The sequence below is a fragment of the Xyrauchen texanus genome, chromosome 12 (assembly GCF_025860055.1).
Source record: "Xyrauchen texanus isolate HMW12.3.18 chromosome 12, RBS_HiC_50CHRs, whole genome shotgun sequence".
In the NCBI taxonomy this organism is placed as follows: domain Eukaryota; kingdom Metazoa; phylum Chordata; class Actinopteri; order Cypriniformes; family Catostomidae; genus Xyrauchen; species Xyrauchen texanus.
In genome coordinates this window covers 29,901,060-29,917,677 of record NC_068287.1, presented here as the reverse complement: position 1 = coordinate 29,917,677, position 16,618 = coordinate 29,901,060, and the positions used below count along the sequence as shown (strand labels likewise).

The 16,618-nt window shown below is 38.1% G+C and overlaps 1 protein-coding gene across 1 annotated transcript in view; it reads left to right on the top strand.

Annotated features, from left to right (window-relative positions):
• The window catches only part of LOC127653056 (eukaryotic translation initiation factor 3 subunit D), a 29,184-nt gene that overhangs the window by 7,232 nt on the left and 5,334 nt on the right, over positions 1 to 16,618 (top strand). Inside the window, exons 7-13 of the mRNA XM_052139563.1 lie at positions 11,707 to 11,828; positions 11,921 to 12,053; positions 12,193 to 12,340; positions 13,005 to 13,135; positions 15,225 to 15,310; positions 15,511 to 15,640; positions 15,727 to 15,869. Coding sequence (XP_051995523.1) covers positions 11,707 to 11,828; positions 11,921 to 12,053; positions 12,193 to 12,340; positions 13,005 to 13,135; positions 15,225 to 15,310; positions 15,511 to 15,640; positions 15,727 to 15,869 — 893 coding nt within the window. The remainder of the gene's footprint in view (positions 1 to 11,706; positions 11,829 to 11,920; positions 12,054 to 12,192; positions 12,341 to 13,004; positions 13,136 to 15,224; positions 15,311 to 15,510; positions 15,641 to 15,726; positions 15,870 to 16,618) is intronic.

Sequence of the window (16,618 nt, the reverse complement as noted above, 5' to 3'; positions counted from 1 at the left end):
TTGTGTGGCTAAACACAGCCTCCGCAGAAGAAGATCAGCGCCTGCTCCTACATCACTGCCTGTTTGGCCCCGCCCACCAATTCAGGCATGTAGTAGGTAAATGACGAGAGAGGCAAACTCAGGTCTAGGCAGAAGCCAAATGATAAAGATGGCTCCGAAGACAAGACGCTGTGCATTGCCAAGTTGCGGAAAAACACATTCTTTGCATTGCCTTCCTTCTGATCCCAACATTCGTAAAGAGTGGATGAACTTTTTTAATGAAGTTCCAGACCACGTCCGTAAGAACTTGGTCCTTTGTTCACTTTTTTACCACGGATTCATTTACAAACAAGGCACAATTCAATGCAGTATTTCCGGAAAGATTGAAACTAACAGACGGATGTTGTGCCGACTATATTGGATCCGACAGTAATGTCGCACCACACCAAGTGTGAGTAACTGTTTTTATTACGTGGTCACTGTTGCTTTGTCTTTTATTACAGATCATTCGATATGTCTTGAGTATTTCTGCGTTTTTAACCTAAATCACAGCAGCGTCCATCTATTAAGGATGTAGGCTGTCAAATATACATGCAGAAGTTTACATTGTAAACCTGTTCACCAATCATACTGGTGGCCATTTACTTATGAGTCTACAATCCTCCACGCATATTCAAACATGGTTCCGATGGGGGGGTCAAAACAGGACAGAAAATAGCCTATTCTAAATGATGTTTTTTGATGTAAAAATCTTGATAACATAAGTGGACCTCAAAAAACAGTAAAAAAAAAAACAAAAAAACAAAGGCAGTTCATGACCCCTTTAATCAATCAATCATTATTTATATAGCACATTTAAAAACAACCAAGGTTGACCAAAGTGCTCTACAGTCAAAATTACACAAACCAAACAAGCAAATATTAAGATGCACTCACTGGGAACAGATAAGATTCAAGGAAGGTTAAAAGCCAAAGAAAATAGATGAGTTTTAAGTGAAGTTTTAAAAATTGAAATCGAAGGGGCAGTTCTAATATGAGTCGGGAGACTGTTCCAGAGCTTGAGACCGGCGATTACAAATGCACGGTCTCCTGTTTTTAAGTCTTGATCTAGGGCTAGTAAGCAGGTCAAGACCACTGATCTAAGAGATCTATAGATGGTCTGTGAGGGTGCAATAACTCAAAGTTATTGTGGGGTCAGATTGTTTTGGGATTTAAACACAAATAATAACATTTTAAAATCAATCCTATATTTTATGAGGAGCCAGTGCAAAGAAATGAGGACTGGTTTAATGTGGTCAAATTTACATATCCCTTTTAATAGTCTGGCAGCCGCACTAATTGAAGATGGCAAAGAGAAGAATGGCAGATTCCAAAATAAAGCGAGTTACAAAATCCAGATGCGATGAAATATGGCATGAATCACGGTTTCAAAATTGCTCTTGGACAGGAAGGACTTAACTTTCGTCAGTGGACGAAGATGATAAAAACTATTTAACTACAGCGCTTATTTGTTTATAAAATTTTAGGCTACTGTCAAACAGTACACCTTAGTTCCTAGCACACAAAGTACTGTATGGGGCAAGAGAGCCTAGGTCAAATTCAAGATTGCTGTTTTCATTTGGTCCAAACAACAAACACAAATTTTCGTTTTTCTCTCATTAAGTTTAAAAAATTGTGTGCTAGCCAGGATTCAAGTTCTTGTAAGAAAGCTAAGAGCGGCTGTATGGTGTGCTTATTACGCTTTAGAGGGAAATAGATTTGGGTGTCTGCTTACCAATGAAAGTACGTATTTGTTGAAAATGGATCCTAAGGGGAGGATATATAGAGAAAACAATAAAGGACCGAGAATTGAGCCCTGTGGTACGCCACAACAGAGATGTGCCACAGAAGATGAGTGAGGTCCAAGACGGACAGTGACTTTCCTATTAGTCAAGTATGAATGAAACCATATTGTGACAGGGCGGAGCCGGGTCATGACTATACACACCCGGTCCCTTATTAGGCTAATTAAGCCTCCGAAAGGGATACAGGCCGACTGCGGAAGGTAGTGAGAGGGAGATCGTTTTATGGTCAGCTGACCGTCGTGTGTGTTTGTTTCTTTTTGTTCGGTTTTATATTTAAACTATTATCTATATTGTCAAGCCAGTACTTGCCGCCTCCTTTCCATTAATCCCTTTACACATATACTATTTATTTTATACATTGGTGTGATGAAACTGTAAGAGTAGAATGGGTAGTATGCCATTCTGGACACTGCCACTGTCTGCAGCGCTTTTCATGTGAAGTTCAAAGTGGCGTTTGACACTCTGATACGAATCATTTGAGTTCCATATTCAAAGCCACAGCCTGCAAGGCAATTCATATTGTGGAAGATGAGGGTTTAAGAGATTTAATGCGCATTGAAATGAATAAACAACCTATTACAGCTGGGCAATATGACAATACATTTCGTGGCGATGATATAACGTTTCAATCCATAGAGATTTTGATATATTGTGTATATCACAATATTTAAATATCCATGTGCTTATCTGTGTGGGCAGGGCTTCACGTGAGACTTAATAGTTTACCCAAAAATGAAAATTAGCTGATAATTTATTGTATATATTGAGTATTTTCTTCATTAAAACGGAATTTAATGGGGCCTTTCCACTGCATGGTACGACTCTGCTCGCTTTTTGGAGGTTTTCCACTGTGGATAGTTACCTTTTTTTTTAGTACCAACTCAGTCGAGGTTCCAAGCGAGCCGAGCCAATACTAGATGTGACATCAAAACTCTGCAGATCACTGATTGGTCAGAGAGAATAGTCACTACCAGCGTCACTGGATTTGTGACACGGGACATCAACCCGCTAGTTTTAAAGTTAGCTTCAACGATAGCCGTATAATTTGTTCACGCAACTTTCAAATGGTAAAAAGAAATGGCTGTGCGCAATAAACGTTAGCGATGAGCGAAATGCCGTGAAACCAAAAATGCTTTCAGTCTCTCAGCTGTTGGCCACACATGGCTATCACTGGACCTACCAACAGTGTAGGGATAAGTAAAAAAAATATTGACTACAGAACCATCAAGGAGAAGTGGTTCAACCAAATGGACACTATCTAGACCAGCGAGCAATGGGGAGGGAGAGTGCCCTGGACTAAGCCACAACTAGAGTTCACGATGGAGGATGGTACGTTAACTCTAAACTCTGCTTGAAAGCTTCACTTTTTTTAGTTGACCAGCTACTGGAAAGCTTGCTTCTAAAACATCCAGGCCTATTTAACTGTTACACTTGTGTAAAAATACCATGCAACAACTGCTTTATGCAGCACAATGACACAACACGTGTTTGTTTTGTGTCGTGTTTAAGATGATACGAAAGTAGAGGTGGCACAAATATTAAGATCAGCCTATAATACCACCCACGTTGAGGCGGCACTAAACAGCAGTGGAAAAGCAAGCTCAGAAAAGTAAAGCGAGTCGAGTCGAACCGTAACATGCATTGGGAAAGTGCCATAAGACTTTTAGAATTTAATTTCTGGCCTCCTCCTTTAAAAAATGCAAGTCAATGCATATTTAGGGTGCATCAAAATAATCCACACTACTCCAGTTGACAAATTAATTTCTTATTATTTTGAGAAACAAAACAATACTAAGATACTTTTTAACTACAAATGTTCGCTTCCATAGTTCTCTGTGACGTGCGCTCATGAGAGGGATGACGAAAGATCGTTGGTAAGGTCACACGCCACGTGGAGGAGTCAGGAAACCCTTCGATCTTTTCGTGTGATTCATGAAAAACCTGTTCAAAAGAGTAATTTGTTCATTGTTGCATTCGGTGAGGCGAGCTCGTCAGAAACAGGACTGGTGAAAAGCTGCATGAGACACACTGGTGCATGCTCTAAAGATGAATTAAATAACTCACAATATGATATCTGATGAAGCCTCATATGAACGCACACAACCCGACTGTTGCCAATGGCCACTAGATTTTAAATGATTGTAGCAATCAATTGTTTTGGATGCATTTGCGACTATTTTAGCCACAGTCCATCATATAAAGGGTTCATTGCCATGATATCGAACCGTTTGTATGTATAATTGTAAAACCCTGCAGATACAGTCCAGACATTTGAAAATGTTCAGAACACACATTTTCCCCCCGTTTAGATCGGGAAATGAGCTTTGGTTATGGATGTGATAAACATGAATTTTGAGGAGACCACTCTCTGTTCATTTAAATGCGCAATCTAGAAATAATACTAGCCACACGATTAAGAGGGGTCGGCACTCCTCTAAGTATATGTAATATAAAAAATGTATTCATTGTCATGTTCACATTAATGTGGAAACATCACTGTAACAATTGTAAAAGTAGCAGTTACAGCAAGTAGATGTTGAGGGATATCTCATTCAAATTTGCAAATGTTGACCTGAGACATTGGTATGATATCCGTTAATGGAGCGTTATGGTTTGAATTAAGATTGAATCGTGATATGGCCTTGCATGACTCGCAATCAAAGATTACAAAACCGGTCTGCATTGACCGCTTCAGTCAGCAATGCAAGAGCAAGTGGTATCACATAGCAGCTGTGTGCGGGAAAACAGTGAGCAGTGCATAATGAGATTATCCAATCTTTATCATATGAAATAATTAATATCATCATTTTTTTTTACATTTCATTTTACATATCTTAATCTTTGTTAATGTTGGACAATACATTTATACAATTTTAATTAGGGCCCAAGCCCGTTGGAATTATTTTTATTTATTTATTTATTTATTTTTTACGACTTTTGGGGCTCTTAACGTGCTCAAACTCTTGAAACAGAACCCGCGGCCATTAGGGCCGGGCTGAAGCTGGTACCCAGACGTGGCAGGGGGGCTCGACAGCGCCCCCTGGAACAGGGTCCGAAAACTTGGTTCATAAATCAAACACGCTTGCATGTAATAATATGAAACTCTGTACACATATAGATCTTATCGTTTAATATATCCTTCATACTTTTTTTACCTTTTTACTTTTTATGTTTTTTGTAAAACGCATGCAATGGAATTTGAAATACTCCTCCTAGAGAATTCCACCAATCGCCACGAAACTCGGTCAGCATGAAGTCAAGACATGAAAAATAGTCAGCGGATTTTTGATATCTCAAACGTTTTGGCCGTGGCGAGGAAACGAAATGATGGCGTGAAAAGAGAAACAGGAAATGTGTTATAACTTCTGCATACATTAATTGATCTCGATGAAGCTTCAGCAGTGTGTTCGCTGTAACAGGCCGATCACATGGATGTGACTATTGTGAGTCAAAGTTATAGCGCCACCAACTGGCAGAAGGAAGTGTCACTTACAAAATGCTTTGAAATCACCCTCTTATTTTTACCCAATTTACTTAAAACTTTAGGTGTATAATGTATACACACGGCAGATGTAGACATGTGAAAGGATTATTGATATCTTAGATAATGTTGCCGCGGCAACGTTTCAAACTTGAATATTATTTTTTTATGCTTTTGAGACTCTTAGCATACTTGAAATTGCATGAAACTCGACAGACACATCACATTTATTAGCCAGTAGACATGTGCAAAGTTTCAGAAACGGGCGTGGTGCAGGGGCTCAGTAGCGCCACCTTTTGACAAAAGTGGGGGGGTTGCTTTACACTTTGACCCACAGTCACAAAACTCAGGAATTATATTGTTCTCATCGAGCCGGACAACTTTCTAATTTACAGTCATTAGCTCAGACCAACAGAAAGTCAGATATTTTGGTTTTAATGTGGATGTGTTGGAGAATTTTCTCTCCCTCTCTCACTGACCGTACGTCTTTGTGTCTGTGGGGAGGGGGATGATTTGGCTGTTGAGTGAGAGTGCTTTTATTTTTGTTTTTCAAGGTTTTGGGGCCCTTAACGTGCTCAAACTCTTGAAACTTTGCACACAGGTCAGAACCCGCGGCCATCAGGGCCGGGCTGAAGATGGTACCCGGGCGTGGCAGGGGGGCTCGACAGCGCCCCCTGGAATGGGATTCGAACACTTGTCCATATATCAAACATGCTTGCATGTAATAATATGAAACTCGGTACACTTATAGATCTCATCGGGCCAAACAACTTTCGTGCTCTAAGTTTTACGCCAGCCCAACAGGAAGTCGGCTATTATGGGTTGTTTGGAAACACATGCTCTGGAATTATATATATTCCTCCTAGAGAATTAATCCAATCGCCACCAAACTCGGTCAGCATGAAGTCAAGACATTGAGGATGCTACATTGCGGACGGATTTTTGATATCTCGAACGTTTTGGCCGTGGCGAGGAAATTAATTTATGACTAAAAAAGGACACAAAGTGTGTTATAACTTAGTTAGTTCTATCTACAGTTACAAAACTCTGCGTGTATATTGTTCTCGTCAAGCCGAACAACTTTCAAATTTACAGTCATTAGCTCCAACCAACAGAAAGTCAGATATTATGGTTTGAATGTGGATTTCTTGGAATTTTTCTCTCTGACAGACAGAGTGCCCCCTCCCATTCTGTGTTTTTTCTCTCTCTGTCTCTCTCTGACAGACAGAGTGCTCCCTGCCATTCTGTGTGGGGAGGGGGAGGGAATTTCTCTGTTGGAACTTTGAAGCTCCAAAAAGCACATAAAGGAGCATAAAAGCAATCCATACGACTCAATTGGTATAATACTTTGACCTACAGTCACAAAACTCAGTAATTATACTGTTCTCATCGAGCCGGACAACTTTCTAATTTACAGTCATTAGCTCAGACCAACAGAAAGTCAGATATTTTGGTTTGAATGTGGAACACATTGCAAATGAACTTTGAAGCTCCAAAAAGCACATAAAGGGAGCATAAAAGCAAGGAAGTGTGTTATAACTTCTGCATACATTAACTGATCTCGATATTGTGAGTCAAAGTTATAGCGCCACCAACTGGCAGAAGGAAGTGTGTCACTTTCAAAATGCTTTGAAATCACCCTCTTATGTCTCAAGTGAACAAACAAAGAAATCGGGTATCAATATATTGAATTAGGAAGTATTGCAGTGATCAACACGGATGCCGCTGTGATGTCCTGTTAAGATGAAAATAAACCGGGTGAGCTGTCTCTAAGCGATTATCTTTCTGAAACACGTCACAAAAACTTACAGAAACGTATAACACAAACAAGAAACATATCTCTAAAGAAAGTAGGGATGGGCTGATCGATCCTAACGTATCAAAACTTCCGAGAATGATGTTGTCTCTGACAACACGCGATCCGCGAGGCGAGATCATTTTTGCTCGCGTCTTCACGAAGGTTTGTCGGTGGTATACAATGTTTGCCTGTTTGAACATTCAAGCGATTTTACACTATTCAACTCAACAAATGTGAAAACAACTCAAAATACATGTTTGCGAGCAGATTGTGTGACACAGCGAGCCGAGTCGCGTCTAACGCATGTCTCTGACAACACGCGATCCATGAGGCGAGATCATTTTTGCTCGCATCTTCACGAAGGTTTGTCGGTTGTATACAATGTTTGCCTGTTTGAACATTCAAGCGATTTTACACTATTCAACTCAACAAATGTGAAAACAACTCAAATACATGTTTGCGAGCAGATTGTGTGACACAGCGAGCCGCGTCGTGTCTAACGCATGCACTCCGATGAGAGTTCGCTTTCGCTGCTGCTTGCATCTGAACGGACAATTTCATTCAAAAAAATTAAAAAAAAGGCTACATGATATACTATTGGGGAGTCTGTTATGTCTCCAGTGAACAAACAGTTGAGAAAGAAATCTTGTATAATTATATTGAATTCTGGCATTATTCCAGGAGACGTCCTGCTATATTTTTCTCTCGAAACAGCGGAAACAACTTAAAACAAAATACTGCATTATTTTTGCCCATACAGATACATTTAATACATCACAAACTATGAAAGTCGTACTGTTATTTGTGTACACTTAAAATAACAACAAAATCTTGTGCTTTTGTAAAATAAAGAAAATAAACCGGCTGCGCCATCTCTGTCTTCGCGATAATCTTTCTGAAACACGTCACAAAATTCAAGTGAACAAAATCAACCATTCACGCAGTCTGTATTTTATCATCTTACAATGAATACAGATGCAACAAGAACGGCACAAAACGAAAATAATGATACTTCTCAGTTCTCAAAAGATTAAACTGCACTGTGCCTTGAATATCGTATCATGCGATAAAACCCTCTTAAAGAGACAGTAACAATTTAGCCTTCGCCCTGAACATAGACATCCCAAGTCATTGAAAAGTACAAATGGTAGTATTTTAAGTTTTTTTTTATTTTTCTCTTACGTTGTAAAATGCCACGTTTTTGAATGGCATGTAAAAATAATCACTCAATCTCCATTTTTTTTCTCTGATCTGTTGCTACAGGTGAAACTCGAAAAATTAGAATATCGTGCAAAAGTTCATTAATTTCAGTAATTCAACTTAAAAGGTGAAACTAATATATTATATAGACTCATTACAAGCAAAGTAAGATATTTCAAGCCTTTATTTGATATAATTTTGATGATTATGGCTTACAGCTTATGAAAACCCCAAATTCAGAATCTCAGAAAATTAGAATATTGTGAAAAGGTTCAGTATTGTAGGCTCAAAGTGTCACACTCTAATCAGCTAAACACCTGCAAAGGGTTCCTGAGCCTTTAAATGGTCTCTCAGTCTGGTTCAGTTAAATTCACAATCATGGGGAAGACTGCTGACCTGACAGTTGTGCAGAAAACCATCATTGACACCCTCCACAAGGAGGGAAAGCCTCAAAAGGTAATTGCAAAAGAAGTTGGATGTTCTCAAAGTGCTGTATCAAAGCACATTAATATAAAGTTAAGTGGAAGGGAAAAGTGTGGAAGAAAAAGGTGCACAAGCAGCAGGGATGACCGTAGCCTGGAGAGGATTGTCAGGAAAAGGCCATTCAAATGTGTGGGGAGCTTCACAAGGAGTGGACTGAGGCTTCAAATGTCGTATTCCTCTTGTCAAGCCGCTCCTGAACAACAAACAACGTCAGAAGCGTCTTACCTGGGCTAAAGAAAAAAAGAACTGGTCTGTTGCTCAGTGGTCCAAAGTCCTCTTTTCTGATGAGAGCAAATTTTGCATCTCATTTGGAAACCAAGGTCCCAGAGTCTGGAGGAAGAATGGAGAGGCACACAATCCAAGATGCTTGAAGTCCAGTGTGAAGTTTCCACAGTCTATGTTGGTTTGGGGAGCCATGTCATCGGCTGGTGTTGGTCCACTGTGCTTTATTAAGTCCAGAGTCAACGCAGCCATCTACCGGGACATTTTAGAGCACTTCATGCTTCCTTCAGCAGACACGCTTTATATAGATGCTGACTTCATTTTCCAGCAGGACTTGGCACCTGCCCACACTGCCAAAAGTACCAAAACCTGGTTCAATGACCATGGTATTACTGTGCTTGATTGGCCAGCAAACTCGCCTGACCTGAACCCCATAGAGAATCTATGGGGCATTGCCAAGAGAAAGATGAGAGACATGAGACCAAACAATGCAGAAGAGCTGAAGGCCGCTATTGAAGCATCTTGGTCTTCCATAACACCTCAGCAGTGCCACAGGCTGATAGCATCCATGCCACGCCGCATTGAGGCAGTAATTAATGCAAAAGGGGCCCAAACAAAGTACTGAGTACATATGCATGATTATACTTTTCAGAGGGCCGACATTTCTGTATTTAAAATCCTTTTTTTTTTATTGATTTCATGTAATTTTCTAATTTTCTGAGATTCTGAATTTGGGGTTTTCATAAGCTGTAAGCCATAATCATCAAAATTATATCAAATGAAGGCTTGAAATATCTTACTTTGCTAGTAATGGGTCTATATAATATATTAGTTTCACCTTTTAAGTTGAATTACTGAAATGAATGAACTTTTGCACGATATTCTAATTTTTCGAGTTTCACCTGTATTTTAATGATTTAAAAATCAAAGCACTGACCATTTAAAGTGTGAGCTTGTACATTTTGAAATAGTTATTAACAGTCACAGCAATGCAGTGTTATTATGTGCCTAGATAGTCTTTCAAATAAAATTTGTTTACCCCAAAAAGATATTTCTCTCATCATTTACTCACCCTCAGGCACGTGCGCACAGACATCAAAGGGGGCTTGAGCACCTACCCTTTTTCTTCCTCTAGAGAAAGTGCCCTTTTTTCTGGGGTGGTTTGTTTTTTTTTTTTTTTTATAAATAAAAAAAATATATATATATATATATATATATATATATATATATATATATATATATATATATATATTCCTGTTTACGCACAGCTTCCTGTCAAACAAATATATTTATTAAATAAAAAATCAAAACATCAGGTCGGTAGATGAGATTTTGTCGATGCCCTCCCTCCCTCCGCGTCATGTACAGTACCTCGACTATACAGCTAATTAGCCAAAAGCAAATATAGTTAACTTGTGTCTTGCTAACATTCATGACTCATGAGCTACTAGCTAATGTAATAGGTTAGCTAAAGTCTAGCTAAGGCAATATATCATGGCCATACAGGCCAATATACTGTACTTATTGGAGACATTACAGGTGAATACAGTCAAATTTGTGTGATGTACTTAACATAATGATAAATAATCTTAAGATATTATATCGTATGCTATGTATTGTGAATACACCCATGTTAAACGTAAAAATGTACTTCCATTGCATATCATAGGAACACATAAGCGTAAATTATAATTACATTAATAAACCTGTACAAAGACCTCCAGATAAATACTGGCCTTCTGGATTAACACATTTAAGTGCTGCAAAAGATATTGACCTATGACATCAAAAATTATTCTACATTTGAATTACCTCATAGATGTGACTATTGTGGTTCACGGTCATAGGCCCTGTCCCAAATGGCAGACTTCATATGAATTTTCAGTCTTGTGTACTTATTTCATGTGTCCATTAACTCCATGAGACCGTAGGGTGTCTCATTTTTCATTTTAGGTATCAGAAGGGTGCTCACGCATACTTTGTGGTTGATATGTGCCCTCGATGTGCACTTTTGCAGAGCCCACACTGATGCAAGCTCTACAGCACACATCTTCTCGACAGTCAAAGCGAGGTTACGTTATTGCCCATCATGCACAGCAACCCTAAAGGCACGGGGTGGCGGTGCCACCGGCTTGGGCCCGCCATCGCTGCTCGCAGCTATATTTCTTATTGCTTGTGTTAACATGTACAACATTTGATTTAAATACAAAAATATTCAACATTATCCAAGATTAATAAATGCTGTAGAAGTTGTTTTAATTGTTAATTTTAATAATGGTAATAACAATATAGATACAATATTGATAATTTATGATGTTGGGGGTAGGGGGTTTCACTCTCCCCCACTTCGCTTGGTACATTTTCCTGATTTTTTTTTTTGCTTGGCTGGTCTCATGCCTGTCTCTATTACTGATTAAAGTAATTTTCTCTTAAAAACTAATTTATTTATTTTTTTCGTTTTCTAGTGCATGGTTATTGTTAAGATAATTTTTTTCATTTTATGCACACTCCCGTTTTTTCTTTTGTTAACATCTGGAAATGTTTTCACTGTTAATATTGTATTTGTTGTAGTTTTTTTTTTTTAAAGAATAAGCATGTTAACACTCTTGTATTTCAAGATTTTTCTTTCCACACTACCACTCCCTGTAGTTTGATTGAATATTGTTATTCATTCTTTGACTCTGCTCTCTTCACCTCAGGCCCAGCTTAAGCCCAGGGACTCCTCAGTGGAGGTGCGCAGTGACTGGGAGGTGAAAGAGGAGATGGATTTCCCCAGGCTCATGAAGATGAGATACATGGATGTGGCTGACCCAAGCGACATGTGAGATTCTGGCATGAGCCATATTATTGAGAGATAATTTGCTAAGAGTACATTGGCTCTTGAGGAAGTCCTTAATTTCTATTCTCTTTCAGTGAGTGTTGTGGAGCTCTTGAGTACTATGACAAGGCTTTTGATCGCATCACCACTCGCAATGAGAAACCTCTTAAGAGTATCAAAAGGATCTTCCACACGGTTACTACCACCGATGACCCTGTGATCCGCAAGGTACACTGAAGCACACTTACATGCCTCGCTAATGTTCAGTTGGCATTGCTGCTTGTGTCTTGACAACTGTATTGACAGACTCTGAATTACTTTAGAACTAACATTTTGAGCAGCTAACCTGAACACTACTCACCCACAGCTGGCTAAGACCCAGGGCAATGTGTTTGCCACTGATGCCATTCTGGCAACTCTGATGTGCTGTACACGCTCCGTCAACTCCTGGGATATTATCGTTCAGCGTGTGGGCAATAAGCTCTTTTTTGACAAGAGAGACAACTCTGATTTTGGTAAGCATATGCTTCTGTTTTTTTCTCTTTTGAAAATGACTTGTGTCTGTCATGTCAATGTCTAATTAATAAGAAAAAAACACTGCTTTCCTGATAGATAATCAGCATGTGCATGGGAACAAACAAGTAAAATACCAGAAAATAAAATCCTGCATACAGCTTTGCTTGCGACTATTATGACAAATTATTATATTATTTATTAATACAAGGATTCAGTCATGTGATCTTTATTTTATTAATGTATTTTTTCTTGTTTATTTCAATGTCTGATAAAATGTAAAAAATTATTCAGAATCTTTTTTTTTTTTTTTTTTTTTCTTAAATGAATCGTAAAAATCTTGTGTTGGTTTTATATTTTAACCTGTATTTTGCCATGAAAAAGACCATAGAAAATGGCATGGCATTAAAAAAATCATTAAAATCTTAAATTCATGGAAAAGTCCTGGAAAATATTTTTTGTTCAATCTATGTAAAAGTATTGTTAAAAATTATTTTCCAATTATCACAAATGGCTAAGTAATAATTCATGAAGTTCATAGAAATTCAGTGGTCATAGGGGGTGGAAACCATTAATATACCAATAATTTGTGTGTCTGCTCCATGGAGTAATATATGCGCACCTTTTTCCTTTTTTGTGACAACTACAAATTTTTCTCCTTTCAAGACCTGCTTACCGTGAGTGAGACTGCAAACGAGCCACCTCAGGATGAGGGCAGCTCCTTCAATTCCCCCCGAAACCTGGCTATGGAGGCCACCTACATTAACCACAACTTCAGTCAGCAGTGTCTCAGAATTGTATGCATTTGTTTTCTTCAGTAGCCTGACAATTTCACAGTGCATTGTAAGCCTACCATTAGCATAATAGATGAATATCCATGTTCTCAGGCAAACACATTTGTACATTTGGGGGGGGTACTTTAAAAGTGGGTGCCTTTTACAATCACACTAGTAAATTTATAATGAAAAAATTGTTACAAAGGGCGGTGTGCCTGTTGTTACATTAGTGGGTTTAATTTTAATTAATGCATAATTTGAGTGATTTTATTATTTTATGACTTTTGCAACGGAAGTTCAGCTGCTCGTGCTGTCACAGACTGTCAAGCTCTACAAACAATGTGAAACACTTTCTTTGCTCCGCACAGTGGAAAAAAAAGAGTTTTTTCATGCAGTGCCTTCATTTAAAACCAAGACAAGCGGATATTTCAAGATTAAAATTTAAGCTCCAATTTAAGGCAGCACTTTGAGGCAAGTTGTGGCTCTAATGATAATGCAGGCTTTTCTTTGTCATGGTGATGGTAATTTTCAGGGTGATTCTGTAAATATGGATTCATGAGACATCAGTTTTTAAGCGTACATTTTAAAATCTGCCTCAATATATCAGCTCACTTTCTTCCGTGTCCCGCAAGCAGTATTTGCGCATTTACCCCGTGCCCTCGCAGGAGTAATCTGTATAAATCCATGTAAACATCCAAGTGTAAATGACTTTTGCTCTGCATACCACGTTATTGACAACTGGAGCATGAACAGACAGGCTGTAGGCTGCGTACTCTGCCATTAGGGAGCAGCAGTACTGTGTAGAGAACTAATGATCTAAATTATTTAGACACTGAACACTGTTACTATGCTGAACTAACAACTTGAAGCTATGAAATTGCAAAAGCCATTAATAATACATGATTTTGTTTTGGTTTATATTTTAGCATCATTATTACTTCACTGTAATAAATACTAGAAATGTTTCCAAACCTCTTATTGACATTCATCCAGATCTGACAAGAGCCCTTAAAGGGATTGTTCACCCAAAAATGCAAATTCTCTCATCATTTACTTACCCTTATGCCACCCCAGATGTGTATGACTTTCTTAAATCTGCTGAACTCAAATGAAGATTTTTAGAACAATTTCTCAGCTCTTTTGGTCCATATAATGCAAGTGAATGGGTGCCATCATTTTAAAGCTCAATCATACAAGTCAGCATAATTGTAATCCATTAGACTCCAGTGGTAAATCAATATCTTCAAAAGTGATGTGATGGGTGTGGATGAGAAACGGATCACTTTCACATTTTGTTGTTTTGGTGATTCACATTCTTCTCTGCTTATCGTCCCCTGCTGGGCAGGGAGAAGAACTTCTAGCAAAGCAATTACTTTAATATTGATTAACCCACACCTATCATATCACTTCTGGTGATATTTAACTAATGTCATATGGATTACTTTTATAATTTCTTTATGTGGTTCTTGGAGTTTCAACCTTTTGGCACCCATTCACTTGCATTTTACTGACCTACAGAGCTGAAATATTCTTCTAAAAATCATAATTTGTATTCTGCAGAAGAAAGGAGTCATACACATCTGTGATGGTATGAAGGTGAGTAAATTATAAGATAATATTAATTTTTGTGTTAACTATTCCTTTAAAGTGATGGCTCAGCCACAATTTTATATTCTGTCATCATTTCCTACCCTTATGTTGTTCCAAACCTGTGACCCTTTGTATTCTGTGAAACACAAGAGGTTAGACAATGTTAGATACTGACCGTCTCGGTCACAATGCACTTTCAAAATATGTAGAGAGAAAAAAAAGAATTCATAAAGTAAATGGTGACCAGGGCTAACATTCTGTCTAAAATCTCCTTATTGTGTTGCATGGATGAGACACATGGGTTTGGAACAACATGATGGAGAATGATGACAGAATTTCGATTAATAATAATGATACTGTTATGCATGTTAAATGTGTATTATGTAATGTTATGAAGGGAACGTCTATTATGTCATTTGTAATTGTAAAAGTAATTGTACTTTTACTTAAGTAAAATTTTTGGCTATTCACCTCTGCACATTTGTTTGAATGCTATTTATTATTGTTGATTTGGTGTCAGGGTGGAGAGAGGCACAAGTTCCCCAATCCTAACCCATTTGTGGAGGAGGACATGGACAAGAGTGAAGTAGCTTCTGTTGCCTACAGGTGTGTACTGACCTCTGCTGTTTATGTGTAGCATAGCCACCTCCAAATATGCTGTATCTTAATTTTCTTTTGAGAATTATCAATGTACTATTATATGAAGTGTATTTTACTGTAAATTATACTTCGTTGGTAAATCTGCATCGATTGGTTGACTTGAGTGATAGCTTCATTAAGAAATGAGCCACCTTACTAATTCTCAGGTATCGGAGGTGGAAGCTTGGGGAAGATATTGACCTCATTGTTCGCTGCGAGCATGATGGAGTGATGACTGGAGCAAACGGAGAAGTGTCTTTCATCAACGTGAAGACCCTGAATGAGTGGGACTCCCGGGTAGGAGAGGGAAAAAACACTGATAATTGTATTTATGCATTTTGCTTTATAGTGCCACATTGAATGTAATGGTGTTCCTCCTTCAGTATTGCAATGGAGTTGACTGGCGACAGAAACTAGACTCCCAGAGGGGAGCAGTTCTGGCCACAGAGCTGAAGAACAACAGCTACAAACTGGCCCGTTGGACCTGCTGTGCTATTCTTGCAGGATCAGAGTACCTCAAATTAGGGTGAGTACACCACTCATGGGGCCTGTGCTAAAATTCCAATGAAACTGCATACATTAAACTAGGGCTGTCAATCGATTATTATTTTTATTTAATTGCATAACATGTCTATTAATTATTGGAATTAGTCATATATACATATTTACTGAGGAAGGACCCAAAATAATATAAATCAATATAAATTATGCATAATAATTGAAGTATAATATACACTCACTGAGCACTTTATTAGGAATGCCTGTACACCTATTTATTTATACAATTATCTAATCAGCCAATCGTGTGGCAGCTAGGGATGTCACAATGTGAATTTTTGATGATACGATTATTGTCTGATAAAACAAAATCACGATTTCTACGATTATCTGCAAATGTACCTATTATGCAACAGTAAAACCCTCCACAAACACATCACAACTTAAGTTTTATTGCAGCATTCATTAGGACATGCAGTTAACATATATATTCCTACTTCTAAGTTGAAAACAAATTGATGAAGTACATGTATTTAAGTAGGTGTAATTTTCTCTTATCTGCCCTCTGACACAAAACGTACTGTACATTTTCAACAAAAATGTATACCCTTTCAGTAAATACAAATAAAATTTAATATAAATGAAAAATAAATAACCAAAAACAACTAACTTAAACCTTATGTTAAAATAAAAGGTTAGGAGAACCTTCTTTCTTTATTCAGTAATGATCAGCCCGATAATCAAAGCACATTTACACTCACTGAAATCTTTTTCGAG